At 36.0% G+C, this 14,542-nt stretch overlaps 1 protein-coding gene across 1 annotated transcript in view; it reads right to left on the bottom strand.

The window, feature by feature from the left end:
- Nucleotides 1-14,542, bottom strand: part of LOC149849190 (uncharacterized) — an 85,239-nt gene that overhangs the window by 1,850 nt on the left and 68,847 nt on the right. Inside the window, exon 5 of the mRNA XM_090013611.1 lies at nucleotides 14,328-14,522. Coding sequence (XP_089869737.1) covers nucleotides 14,328-14,522 — 195 coding nt within the window. The remainder of the gene's footprint in view (nucleotides 1-14,327; nucleotides 14,523-14,542) is intronic.

Genomic DNA, 14,542 nt, shown 5'->3' on the forward strand with positions numbered 1-14,542 from the left:
TAGATTTGATACATTGTAGATCGTTGATCTTTAACCCCAAAAGTTTCAGCACACATGCTAGAAAAACATGAATCAAGGGCCGGTTTCTATTAAACAAAATATGTAGATCATGTTTGAAGGGTCAGATGTGCAAAAAAAAATTTAATTTATTTATTTATATAATTTCACTATAAGTTTAGAATATAGTTACCGGAAGTGTCTCCTTATGGGGAAAGCATGGGAGAAACTTGCACTTCTCACTCACTTCACCAATAGTGTCCTTTTCGCTTTGCACTAGTTTCCCCCTTGCTTCCTCTTCTTTTTGTGTCTTTCATGTCATTTATTTGTCTTTTGCTTTCCCCTCGCTTTCCACTCGTTTCTTTCATGTTTCCTTTTCGCTTTTCACACTCTTCCAAAGTCGTTTTCAAAATGGATCTTGCTTCACGCTTCATATTACTTTTTTAACACCAGCTTCACTTCCTATATACTTTTAGCTTCCTAGTAACTATGGTTTGGAACCCATGAAAGTAGCCAACATATATATATATATAGCCAGCACACAAAATATTGCAATAATATCATGATATTTTTGGAAAAATATATTTTTTATATTTTAAGCTTACATTTTCAATTTTTTGTTTCTTTATATTTTAAAACTTGTTGCTTTATATTTTGTAAGAAAAATCATGCAAGACTATTCTTTTCTTATATTTTCTTATTATTATTATTATTATTATTATTATTATATATATTCAATATTTTTTAACTCCCGAGATTTTCTCAAGAAAAACCCTCCCCGAGAAAACGATATAGATGCCTATGAGTAAAAACACCTTTTTCATCACTACGGTCTAGTAAAAGCACGTTGTTCCATCAAATTTTCTTGATGTTTTTATGGACCGCAAGCTAATATGGATATGATCTATATGGTTTGTTTAGTCCAAAACTATGTTACTTCAACACTTATAGAGGGCCAAAGTGTTTGTGTCCAACAATTATAGATAGACATCAACACCAATATCAATACTCCTAAACACTGTCTTCTAACATAAAAGTGTCCAAAAAAAAAATGGGCACCTTATGTTGCATGTCAAATACTTTAGAGTGTAACACCACATACAAGAGGGGGAATCAAGGTTGTCTTCCTCTCTTTTTTTCAAATAGTTCTTTCATTATTTACTTAATTACTTATTTATCTCTTTAACTATATATATAGTGGGAGTAGGTGCCCACCACAAGTGAATGGGAGTTTTCGGGGTGTTTTTCGCAAATCTGACCCCACAAATGTGTTCGACATAGATGATTTGCTAGAAAATGACACTTAGTCATGTTTTTCCAATGAAAAAACATGAAATTTTAAGCTCAAATACTTATGAAAATTTCAGACCATTGATTTTCAAGCCTTATAAATGTAAGAAGATGAGACCCACAATCGAATCTTTAAATGATACAAAAGATCTCTCACAAGAACCACGAAGGTTCATAAAGAATGCACACTCACAATAACCACTAGGGTTCATACAATATACCCAAAAAAGGGTATACAAAGAAATGAAAAAATATAATCTTTATTCAAATGGAAAAACACCCACATAAAAGTATCTTTATAAGGGGGGAATAGCCCCATATTTATAACACATAAAGAGGGCCACTAGAGGGAGTCGTTGGGCTCCCAACGGCTCTAAATAGAGCCGTTGGGAGTCTAACGACTCTCTAGTATGCTTTGCTTTTTGACTTTGGTAAAAATAGTAAAAAGAGTCCAAAATAGTCCAAAAAATAAACTAAAAAACTATCCTAACTAGTTTATAACTAAAATACATAACTAAAGTAAAAAGAACTAAAAAAATGATATTACATTAAGATATTACATTTTTTAACACTCTCCCTCAAACTTACGGTTGAATAACTGAAACTTTGTTCAAGAAAAAGTGAAATCGAGGAGCAGAGAGAGGTTTGGTAAAGACATCTGTCAGTTGATATTCTAAAGAAACATAAGAAAGATCAATGGTGCTATGTAAAAATTCCTCTCGCACATAGTGACAATCCATTTCAATATGCTTGGTGCGTTCATGGAATGTTCGGTTGCTCGCAATATAAATAGAACTTTTGTTGTCGCAGCATAGCCTGGATGCTCCTGTACTTTCAACACCCATATCATGAAGCAAACACCTTAGCCAGACTACTTTCATAGTGGTTGTAGTCATTGCCCTGTAACTCGGCTTTAGTTGATAAAAGAGACTTTTTGGTGTTTCTTGCACCTCCATGAAATCAATGATTCACCTAAAAATACACAAAAACCAGTAGTTGAGTGTCGATCATTGGGATCACCTCCACAATCTATATCAGTATAAGCAGTTAAATCTAAGGAGGAAAAAATAGACAAAAGAAGTCCTCTAAAAATGAAAGTTTTAATATATCTTATAATGCGCAAAACAGTTCCTATATGGACAGTGGTAGGAGCATGCTAAAATTGATTTATTGTGTGGACAGCATGCGCAATGTCGGGTCTTGTAATAGAGAGATAAGACAGTGCCCCGACAAGTTGTCTGTAAGGTGTTGGATTTTCAAGTGACTCTCCATCATCAATCTTTATTTTGATGTTCATAACTTCAGGAGTGTCAACCTGTTTTTTATTTGAGATATCAGACCTGTCAACAATATCCAAAGCAAATTTAGATTGAGTTAACAAATAGCCTCTAGAAGAATAAACAACTTTTATACCAAGAAAGAATTTTAAGAAACCCAAATCACTCGTTTCGAAATGTGTTTTGAGAATTTTTTTAATGTTGCCAAAACTCTGCTTATCACTTCCAGTGATGATCATGTCGTCTACATGGAGAAGAATAATAATAATACCTGCATTAGAATTCTTAACAAACAAAATTGTGTTAGTAAGGCAAGATTGAAAACCAAAATCAATCATAACTTGACTAAATTTATCATACCAAGCTTTTGGGCTTGCTTAAGCCTATATAAAGCTTTATTTAATCGAAGAGTTTTTCCTTTTAGAATATTGATGCTAGGTGGCGGTTTCATATATACTTCTTCAGCTAGATTTTCATTACGAAATGCATTTTTAACATCCATTTGATATATATGTCATTTCTTTGAAAATGCTAGAGCTATCAGGATCCTAACTATGGTCATTCTAGTAACTGGAGCAAAAGTCTATTCATAATCTATTCCATATTCTTAAGAATAGCCTTTTGCAATTAATCGGGTTTTAAACCTTTCAAGAGTGTCTTCACTCTTGGTTTTAACTTTATACACCCATCGACAATTTATAGGTTTTTTACCTAGTAGAATATCTTGAATAGTCCAAGTATTTGCGTTTTCAACTCAATAGAGATGATGAACCATATACTGAGGAAATTATATGGTGCACTATTGGGACGTGATGTGTTCTCGATTCATATCTCGATCCATATTAGATCTAGATCCATTATAAAAGATGTTATGAGTTATTGTATCTTATCCATTCATTTTACCCAATTATATATTTTGTTGTATATTAGAGATTGGGGGAAGTATTGTACATTTGCATTTGTAATCAATTATAGATTCCTAATTATAAAAGAAAGAAACCCCACACGTCCTTGTATTGACGTTTTAGGGTATTAGCAGCAACCTCTCTTCTCTCTATTTTTCTCTTCCTCTCAGTGGATGATCTCTGATTTACATGGTATCATAACAAGCTTCGATTCTAGATTGGTTATCCAGGTTAGATCGAAATCTTGGCTGATTCTTCTCCTATTCTTTGATCTTCTTCTTATATCTCTATTTTTTGCTTCGGTTATTACATCTCACAAAACCCTAAATATTTTTCCTCATTCCTAAAATCCTTTTCTTTGTTTTGGGTTTATTATTAGACCCAAAAATAACCTGTTAATCTTTATTTTGGATACATCTGCACCCTAAAATCCCTTTTTGCGACTAAATATTCTCTCTTGCTGTGCATTTCATGTGAAAATCTATATCACGTGAAATATATTGCTTATTTTCTCCATGTCTTTAAATCAATCTTGGAGATTTAAATGTTTTCAGGTTACCGATCTTTCTGGTTACTGCAAAAAAAATGCAGACCAGTTCATTGCTGCAACTGATCATTTGCATATATTCTCTGTTTTCTAAACCATTGATTTTCTCTTTCTTCTGACAAAAATTTGTTATTTACCTTTTTTATTCTTATTCTCTCATTGCTTTAATCATATTACCTTGAAATGGATTCTTCAGCTTCTTCCTCTCTTTCTGCCAGCTTCTTGAATCAACTTATATCTGAAAAACTTACCAACACCAATTTTCTTACCTAAATGAGACAAATCATTCTCTTTATCCACAGCCAAGATCTTTTGGGTCATTTGAATGGATCAGTCCTGATTCCACCATAATTTATAGTGCAAGAAAAGAATGATGATAAAGGGGTTGTTGTGACTACTCATGTTCCAAATCCAGATTTTGTCTCTTGGATGAAGCGGGACCAGGGACTCGTGGCATATATCACATCTACTCTATCTCAGAAAGTTCTTATTAGCATTCTTGATAGCTGCATGGCTATGGACCTTTGGGGTAAGTTGGTTCAAACATACTCTCTGGTTTCAAAAGCGAGAGTTATGTTTTTAAAAAGAGAATTCTAAAATCTCAAAACAGGTTCATTGACCATAATGAAATACCTGAACAAAATGAAGCAGATCACTGACCAACTTACTATTGTTGGCTATGAAGTCCTAGAAAAGGATAAAGTGAAGCAGACACTTAATGGATTGGGATCGAAGTATAGTGTTGTCCCTAGAATGTCATGTTTCCCTGAGTTGCCCAACTTTGAAGTGTTGTGAGCTAAGTTACTCCTCTGTGAAATGAATATGCCTGGAGTATACCTACTACAAGCAGCCATAATGTTTTCTTATCTGATTCCCAGTATAGAAGAGGGCGTGGTGAAATGCGAGGAGGAAGAGGCCATGGACGTGCAGGGAACCAGGGAAGTCGAGTGTTAAATTATGTATATATTAATATATATATACATATACTTATATATATATATATATACATTCGTATATATATAAGTATATATACATATATGTATATATACATAATTCTTTTTTCTTTTTCTGTTTTTCTGTACAACCAAAAACCCGATAGGGGTGTTTTGGTAAATTACCATGTAATTTTTCCTTTTTTATTTTTTCCTTTTTTCTTTCTTTTTCTCTTTTTCCTTTTTCTTTTTTATTTCTTATTTTTCTCTTTGGAATACCATAAGGGGCCCCACCCATCTAGTCGTTGGGGCCCCAACGATCATATTTATGACCGTTGGGGCTCCCAACGACTAGAAGGGAGCCCACTTTATGGTCTCCTTTTAGTTCTCCTCCTCTATAAATAGAGGAGGCTCTCTCATTGTAAAAGCATTGGGTTTTCACCCTCCTCTTTCTTTCTTTAATAATATTCAACTTATGACTTTAAGTCATTTTCTACTTTTGTGAGTTTTGTGTATACACTTTTAGTGTTTGTGTTCTTGGCTCTTGTGGTCACTCTTAAAGAGTGCTTTTGCTCTATTGGTGCTTCTGTCTCTTTTCATTACATGGTATCAGAGCTCGGTTGGTGATTGGGCTTCTCGTTGATATCTTGGGATGTGTGCCTCTAAAGCTTTTGAAGAAAGAAAGAAAGAATATTTGGTGTCGATAGAACGTGATTCTAAAGTTGAGCTTTCTTTTAAGCTCAATGGGTCCAACTATCTTGTGTGGGCTTCCGCTATGGAAAATCATCTAAAGAGGTAAGAAACTATGGGGTTTTGTTATGGGAACTATTCTTGAGCCTTCTCTTGTTCTCACCAAAATCGAAAATGAGGTTGAAAAAGCTTTAGATGGCGATGAGCGCATCAAAGCTATCAATGATCATCAATCCAAAGTTGAGGATTGGGAAAGTAACCATGCCAAAATTTTGGCATGGTATGAACAATGTTGACCTAAAAATTGTGCTAATATTGCCAAATTTAGGAGGGCCAATGAGGCGTGGTTTTTCCTTAAGGGTATGTATACCCAAAAGAATCTTGTCCGTCAATTTTTTTGTCAAGAAAAAATCCGTTCCACCAAACAAATGGAAATGAGTGTCGGGACTACTTTAGCTCTCTAACTCCTCTTTGGGATGAACTTGTTCTTCTTGAGCCTAAATGGGTGGCTCCGGAAGATATTTAGTTAAGAAGGGAACAAATTGAAAAAGAACATTTTTTCCAATTTCTTCATGGTCTTCGACCAGAATTTGAACAAGTTAGGGCATCCCTTCTCCATATAAGTAAAGCCTTACCCATTAAAGATGCCCTTGCCGAAATATGCCACGAAGAAACTCGACTTGGCCTAAGCATTAAGGGTGATGAAGTTTTGGCCGTTACTAGGCCCGGATCAAATATAAAAGCATATAGACCTCCTCACTTTAACAAAAATAATGGGCCTAGAAAGGGAGTAATATGTCACTATTGTAATGAACCGGGGCACATTAGACCGGTTTGTCCAAAGCTTATGAGAAAAGTAGCCGCGGTTGGAGAAAATTCTCCTAAGGAAGAAGAAAGTGCCAAAGAAAGAGATATCAAAGAAACTCTTAATCATATCTCTGATGTTCTCCAACATCTTCTCAAGACTTCTTCTTCAACATCTGGAGCCGCCATCGCCTATTCTTCATCACCTCCAGGTATGTGGATACTAGACTCCGGTGCTTCCTTTCATATGACATCTCATAAAAACTCTCTTTCTAATGTTTTTTCCGAACCTATATCCTCTTATGTTTCAACGGCCGATGGAACATCTTTAAAAATTGAAAGTATTGGAACACTCGATTTTAAAAACTCTTAAAACTTTTTTGTTCCTAAAGTAAGAATTGTTCCAAAAATTAATCTAAATCTTTTTTCTGTTTCCCAAATCACCGATCATGGATGCCAAGTCTCTTTCTCACCTAAAGATTGCACCGTGCAGGATCTCCAGTCAGAGAAGCTGATTGGGCAAGGCCATAGAAGGGGTGATCTCTATTTTATGGATTTTTTGACTCTTTCATCTAAGTCATCTTGCAATCTTGTAAAGGACAAAAGTATTGGAATTTGGCATGAGAGACTTGGTCATCCAAATTTTGTAAAAATGTCTCTTTTCCCTTTTTTGAACAATATTTGTAAAGACAATCACATGACTTGTAAAGATTGCATTTTTGGGAAATCTAAAGCTACTCCATTTCCTCAAAGAAATTATTTCACCACTCGGCCTTTTGAACTTGTTCATTCTGATGTATGAGGACCTTCTCCTATTTTATCCAAAGGAGGTTTTTCGTACTATGTGGTCTTTATTGATGACTTCACTCGATTTACATGGATTTACTTCTTAAGTCGTAAATCCGAAGTTTTCTCATTCTTTAAAGAATTTCATGCAATGGTTAAAAATCAATTTTTAGGAAATCTATCAATTCTTAGGTCCGATTCGGGAGGCGAATACATGTCCAATGAATTTCAAAGCTATTTAAAAGAAAATGGAATTTGTCATCAACGTTCTTGTCTCAACACACCGCAACAAAATGGTCTTGCGGAAAGAAAGCATAGACACATAATAGAAACCACAAGAACTTTATTAATTTCAAAAAATATTCCAAAATTCTTTTGGGCCGAAGCGGTTCTAACCTCAACATACTTTATCAATAGAACCCCTTCATCTTCTTTGAAAAATCTTTCTCCATTTGAAAAACTTTACAACATGTCTCCCGATTATAAAAGACTAAGAATTTTTGGATGTAAATGCTTTGTTCTAACTCGCAAAAATGATAAACTTTCTCCTAGGGCTATTGAATGTATTTTCTTAGGATATGGCGAAAAACAAAAAGGTTATCAATGTTTTGACATACTCAAAAACAAACTTTATATCTCAAAAGATGTCACATTCTTAGAAGAAGAAAATGGTTTTTCGCACCAACTAAATGAAAATATGGATTATTCCTTTCTATTTGACTTGTTGCCTCAAGATAACATCATAGATGATCATATTGATCCTAGCGAACCTCTCATTGAAGATCATTTTGAACATCCAAATGATGATCAAAATTTAGAAGAAAATGTTTCAAGACAAATACAAGTCTACTCTAGAAGGAATGAAAGAAATACACCTTGTGCCCTTGAAAAATTCTCTCAAAGTGAGTCGATCGAAGAAACCTCTCAAAGAAGATCAAATCGTATTTCCAAAGTACCAAATAGATTTGTTTCTTATGATTCTTTTTCTCCAAATTTTTGAGCATGTCTTCTTGCTCTTCACTCCTTTCATGAACCATCTCATTACAATGATGTTAAACAATATGCTCATTGGAATGAAGCTATGGAACTCAAACTTAATGCTCTTAAAAGAGCACAAACTTGGGAAATCATTGATCCACCCAATGGCAAGAAACCCATTGGATGTAGATGGGTTTTTAAAGTTAAAACTAAAAGTGATGGTTCATTAGAAAGATATAAGGCTAGGTTAGTAGCCAAAGGATATGCCCAAGAGTATGGGGTCGATTATGATGAAACTTTTGCCCCAGTTGCTCGAATGACTAGTGTTCGAGCTCTTATTGCTATAGCCTCTGTTAAAAAATGGTCAATTTTTCAACTTGATGCCAAAAATGCCTTTTTGAATGGAAATTTAAATGAAGAAGTTTATATGGAACCTCCTCCAGGCATGAATTTAAATGGAAAATTTTTAAAATTAAAAAAGGCCTTATATGGACTTAAGCAAGCTCCTAAAGCTTGGTATCACAAGTTTAGTAATGTATTAATCAATTTAGGATTTATTTCTTGCTATACTGACACTGTTCTTTTTGTTAAGAAGACAAGTGACTCCATTGTTATGCTTCTGCTATATGTTGATGATATGATCATCACTGGGAATGACAAAAAGGGGGTAAATGATGTAAAGTCTATGTTAAAAGAAACTTTTGATATGTCTGATCTTGGATACTTGAGATATTTTCTAGGAATTGAAGTGGCTTATTCCGCGCGAGGATACATCCTATCTCAAATGAAATTAGCTGCAGAAATTTGTACCAAATCAAGAATATCCGATGAAAAGAAAGTTGAGACTCCCGAAGTTATAAATGCAAAACTGAGACTTGAGGATGGTGTTCCTCTTGAAGATCCAACCCCCTTCTGTCAATTAATTGGATCCCTCACCTATCTATCACATGTCCAGATATAGCTCATGCAGTTCATGCAGCAAGCCAGTTTCAGCATGCACCTACTTCGGTTCATATGGCGGCCGTAATGAGAATTGTGTGATACATCAAAAATACCATCTCCAAGGGAGTCTTCTTATCCTCTTCCTCATCTCTTGAGTTAACTGCTTTTACTGATGCTAACTGAGGAGGAAATCCCAATGATCGTATCTCAATTACGGGTCTTTGCATTTTTTTAGGTGAATCTCTCATTTCGTGGAGATGCAAGAAGCAGCAGAAGGTCTCACTATCATCCACTGAAGCTGAATATCGGGCCATGGAAATGGAAACTATGGAAATCGTATGGCTCAGAAGTCTCCTTGGTGACATGGGCGTTCCCATTTTCACTCCCACCAAGCTCTGCTGTGACAACAAAAGTGCGATATACATTGCCAGCAATCACACTTTTCATGAGCGGACCAAGCATATCGAAATGGATTGCCATTATGTTCGAGACGAATATCTCAGAGGGACCATCACATTACCATATGTTACTTCAGAATATCAACTGGCTGACTTCTTCACCACAGCGCTCCCAACTCCACGATTCATGTTTCTTCTTAGCAAACTTTTGGTCTTCTCCCCATAAAGTTTGAGGGAGCGTGTTAAATTATGTATATATTAATATATATATATACATATACTTATATATATATATATATACATTCGTATATATATAAGTATATATACATATATGTATATATACATAATTCTTTTTTCTTTTTCTGTTTTTCTATACAACCAAAAACCCGATAGGGGTGTTTTGGTAAATTACCATGTAATTTTTCTTTTTTTCTTTTTTTCTTTTTTCTTTCTTTTTCTCTTTTTCCTTTTTCTTTTTTATTTCTTATTTTTCTCTTTGGAATACCATAAGGGGCCCCACCCATCTAGTCGTTGGGGCCCCAACGATCATATTTATGACCGTTGGGGCTCCCAACGACTAGAAGGGAGCCCCCTTTATGGTCTCCTTTTAGTTCTCCTCCTCTATAAATAGAGGAGGCTCTCTCATTGTAAAAGCATTGGGTTTTCACCCTCCTCTTTCTTTCTTCAATAATATTCAACTTATGACTTTAAGTCATTTTCTACTTTTGTGAGTTTTGTGTATACACTTTTAGTGTTTGTGTTCTTGGCTCTTGTGGTCACTCTTAAAGAGTGCTTTTGCTCTATTGGTGCTTCCGCCTCTTTTCATTACAGTTGAGGTCTTCTTTCACTCCCAAATACTCCACCATTAGTAAATCAGATTAGAAGAATTCCAACATGCTATGTATGCAAAAAGCCGGGTCATGTCAAAAAGGATTGTTGGCTTAAGGATGATCTCAGATATAATCCAGAAGCTAAAGTTCAAGGGAAGTTATCAGACAGATCAGGTGGATCATGATCAAGTTCAGAGGCTCATGCACCTGTGGACAGACAACTCTTGTTGGTAGCCCTTGCAGGACTCAATTTGAAGCAGAATGATCAAGGAGTCTGGCATATAGATTCAGAGGCAGCCAATCACATCACCGGGGATGAAGGTAAATTTTGAAACTTGATTCCTTATTTTGGAAAAGATAGAATCATCACCGAAGATTGTACTCGACACCCCATCATTGGGACTGGAAAAGTCTTTATTCCGATGTCGAATTTTAATCTTCAGTTGTCAAATGTATTGTTTATTCTCAACATTAAAAAGAATCTTGTTTTCATTTCTAAATTAGTTGATAATACTAATTCGTGTATTATTATTACTCTTTCTGTTTATACGAAGGATCTTCACATGAAGAGGATGTATGTTGAAGGTCAAAGTCAAGGAAATATGTACCTCTTTAAAGAAGTACCATCCGTTGAAGTCAAAAATAAATCTATCAAGAAATTTAAGAGTCATTCTTCATCTTTGTCTTATCAACGAGTCTGAGTCGAATAAGTCAAGTATTTGGCATAGTCTTCTTCCATATTATAATAAAGCTTTCATTGGAAAACTCAATTCTAGTAACTTAATTTCAGTTTTCAATACAAATCAAGAATTGGAGAGTCATGTTTGTCCCAGTTGTCAAGTATCTAAGAGTCATGTACTGTTTCTTACTTCTAGTAATAAAAGAGCTTCTATGCTCTTTGAAATCGTTCATTTTGATGTGTGGGGACCTGCTCCCAATTCCTTTTCTTCTAAGAGTTGATTTTATGTGATCTTTGTTGATAATTATTCCTGGTACACTTGGATATATTTCATGAAACATAAGCATGAAGTTTTTAGTATTTTTAAAAAATTTCATGCTTAGATTAGTAATCAATTTTTCATGTGTATCATAAATTTTCAGTGTGATTGTGAGGGTGAATACTCTTCGAATGACTTTATTGAATGTCTCAAGATAAATAGGATCAATCGAAGAGTGTTTTTTCACCGAACACCTCAGCAAAATGGACAACCTAGAGAAAACACAGACACATAGCTGAGAGCGCTTTAGCTATGATGCATGAGGGATGTGTTCCCACACATTTATGGACAAAAGCTTTCCACATTGTTGTTCATGTCATTAATATGCTGCCCATGAAAGTGATTAACGATAAATCACCATATTATGAGCTATTTGGAAAACATCTTAATTATAATTTTTTGAAGGCTTACAAATGTGTTTGTTATGTTTATATTGATGCATCATTAAGAAATAAGTTTGATAAAAAAACATATATTTGTGAATTTGTTGGTTATGCGAATTATTACAAAAGGTACTGATGTTATGACGTTGAAAATAGGTGCATTAGAATATCAAGAAATGTAGTCTTTGATGAAAAGAAATTTGAGCACAAAGACCGCAGACATGGAGAAACACAAACACCCGAGTCTTATCAGCCCTAGATGAGTGAAGATTTATTTCCAGCAAAAGATGATTTAGTTCAAGATCGGATGAATGAGAATAGGTATGAAGATGAAGTCTATGAGCAGCAGCAGCAGCAGCAGCGTGACAGCTCAAATGATTGGCAGCATACAGCACCAACTGCAGATTCGGTAGCACAACCTAAAAGGTTTAAAGGTGTGATATACAGCCACAGAAATAAAGGTGTATCTAATGTGAATTCATTGCAGGAAAGTGCTGTCAACCAAACTGATAAAGTGATACTGCCCGGCCATATTGATCATGTGCCTCCAAATATAAGATCTGGACAAGTCAGACACCCAGTGGAGAGATGGGTAAGTTGTGAAAATTTTAGCACAAATCATCAATTATTTTTAACTGCTGTCTCAAAACAAGAACCCAAAACATATAATCATGCATCGAAGTCAAATCGATGGATTGAAGCTATGAATGAAGAGATGAAGGAACTATATGAGTGACAAACATGGGAGATTGTTTTGAGACCTTTTGATAAAAATATTGTGTGGTCAAAGTGGGTATATAAAATTAAATATAAATTAGACGACAGCGTAGAGAGATATAAGGCTCGGCTTGTAGCAAAGGGTTTTACCCAAAAACATGGGTTGGATTATGACGAGACTTTTAGTCCAGTAGCAAAAATGGGAACAATACGTATCATTTTGTCTCTTGTTGTTGATCACGGTTGGATGCCTGAGTCAATTGGATGTCAAGAATGTGTTTTTGCATGGATACTTAAAGGAGGAAGTTTACATGGAACAACCTCATAGATATAGTGAGAAGGATCCCAGTCTATGTAACATGGGTGCGGGTGCGGGGATGAGGCACTTTAAAAAAACATGGGTGCGGGGGTATGGCAAAAAAAAAATCAGACCCGGGTCGGATTCGGATTCGACCCGGGTCAGATTCGGATTCGACCCGGGTCAGATTCGGATTCGACCCGGGTCGAATTCGGATTCGATCCGGATCCAAACCCGATAAAACATACCCGTGCTTATTTAAAGCACGCAGGGTAGGGTTTCTCATTCGAGAAACCCTCCCCCACGTTGCTCGCTCGCCTTCTCCCCCCGCCGCAGGCTCCCTCTCTCCCATTCGTTTTTTGGCCACCTGACGCGGGCAAGCCCCACGTCCGACGAAACCCACGTCTGGCGAGCCTTGGCTTTCCAGCCACCCGACGTCGATCCTTCCTGTGCCAACGATGCGCCCTCCGGTCCCCTTTCAGGTGAGCTCCCTCTCTTCTTCTTCTTCTTCTTCTTCTTCTTCTTCTTCTTCTTCTTCTTCTTCTTCTTCTTCTTCTTCTTCTTCTTCCTCGACGTGTTTTTTTTACATAAATGACCCTGGGTGCGGTCACGCACCCAGGGTCAGGTTGACCGCACCAGGTGCCACACCTGCACGCGCACCCGCGCTGCGTCGACATGGGTGCGACACCTAGTTGGCCGAATCCCTGTGACATAGATCCCAGTCGATACGTGTGCAAGCTAAATGAGGCTATATGGCTCAAGTAAGCCTCCAAATCATGGTTTGAAAATTTCTCCCTTGAGCAAATTGGATATTTGTTGAGCGAATTGGATCAAAAAATATCATGTTTCGTATTGTTCTGTGACAACCAAAGGGAAATTAAAATTTCTCTTAATCCAATTCAACACGAAAGAATAAAGCATATTGAAATAGATCAGTACTTCATCCGGAACAAGATAGAGAATGGTGAAATTGAAGCTAGATTCATTGGAACAGAAGAACAAGTGGCTGATTTATTAGTACTTCATCCGGAACAAGATAGAGAATGGTGAAATTGAAGCTAGATTCATTGGAACAGAAGAACAAGTGGCTGATTTATTCAAAAAGGAGTTGAGCAAGCATCACTTTTTGTTTCTAAAAGGCAAGTTGTCCATGATTTTGACCATGTATAACTTGAGGGAGGCTATTATCAGATCTGGATCCATATTAGATCCAAATCCATTGTAAAAGATGTAATGAGTTATTGTATCTTATCTATTCATTTTACCCTCATTATATGTTTTGTTGTATATTAGAGATTGGGGGCAGTATTGTACATTTGCATTTGTAATCAGTTATAGATTCCTAGTGATAAAAGAAAGAAACCCCACACGTCCTTGCATTGAGGTTTTGGGGTATTAGCAGCAGCCTCTCTTCTCTCTATTCTTCTCTTCCTCTCGGTTTCTCGGTGGATGATCTCTGATTTACATGCACTACATTATATGTCATGGCAAAAACTGAATCTGGAAAAATAAAAACTAAAACCGGAAACCAAGAAATGAGATATTAATACTTTACCATTTTTGGCACACTTCTGGATATACATGTTAATGCCTTTGCACGGATGCGCGGATTTTTGTGTTGAAGATATTGTTGTAACTTTGGTAATAGTAGATGGGGAGAGAGACATGTGGTCATTGTAATCAATGCCCGTTCAGCAGCATCACAGACAAAACGTTTGTCTTGGGAAGACTTCAAAAGAAGTTGTACAAGCTGTTTTCAAACAAAAAGAA

The sequence above is a fragment of the Nuphar pumila genome, chromosome 1 (assembly GCF_984573655.1).
Source record: "Nuphar pumila chromosome 1, dmNupPumi1.hap1.1, whole genome shotgun sequence".
NCBI lineage: Eukaryota > Viridiplantae > Streptophyta > Magnoliopsida > Nymphaeales > Nymphaeaceae > Nuphar > Nuphar pumila.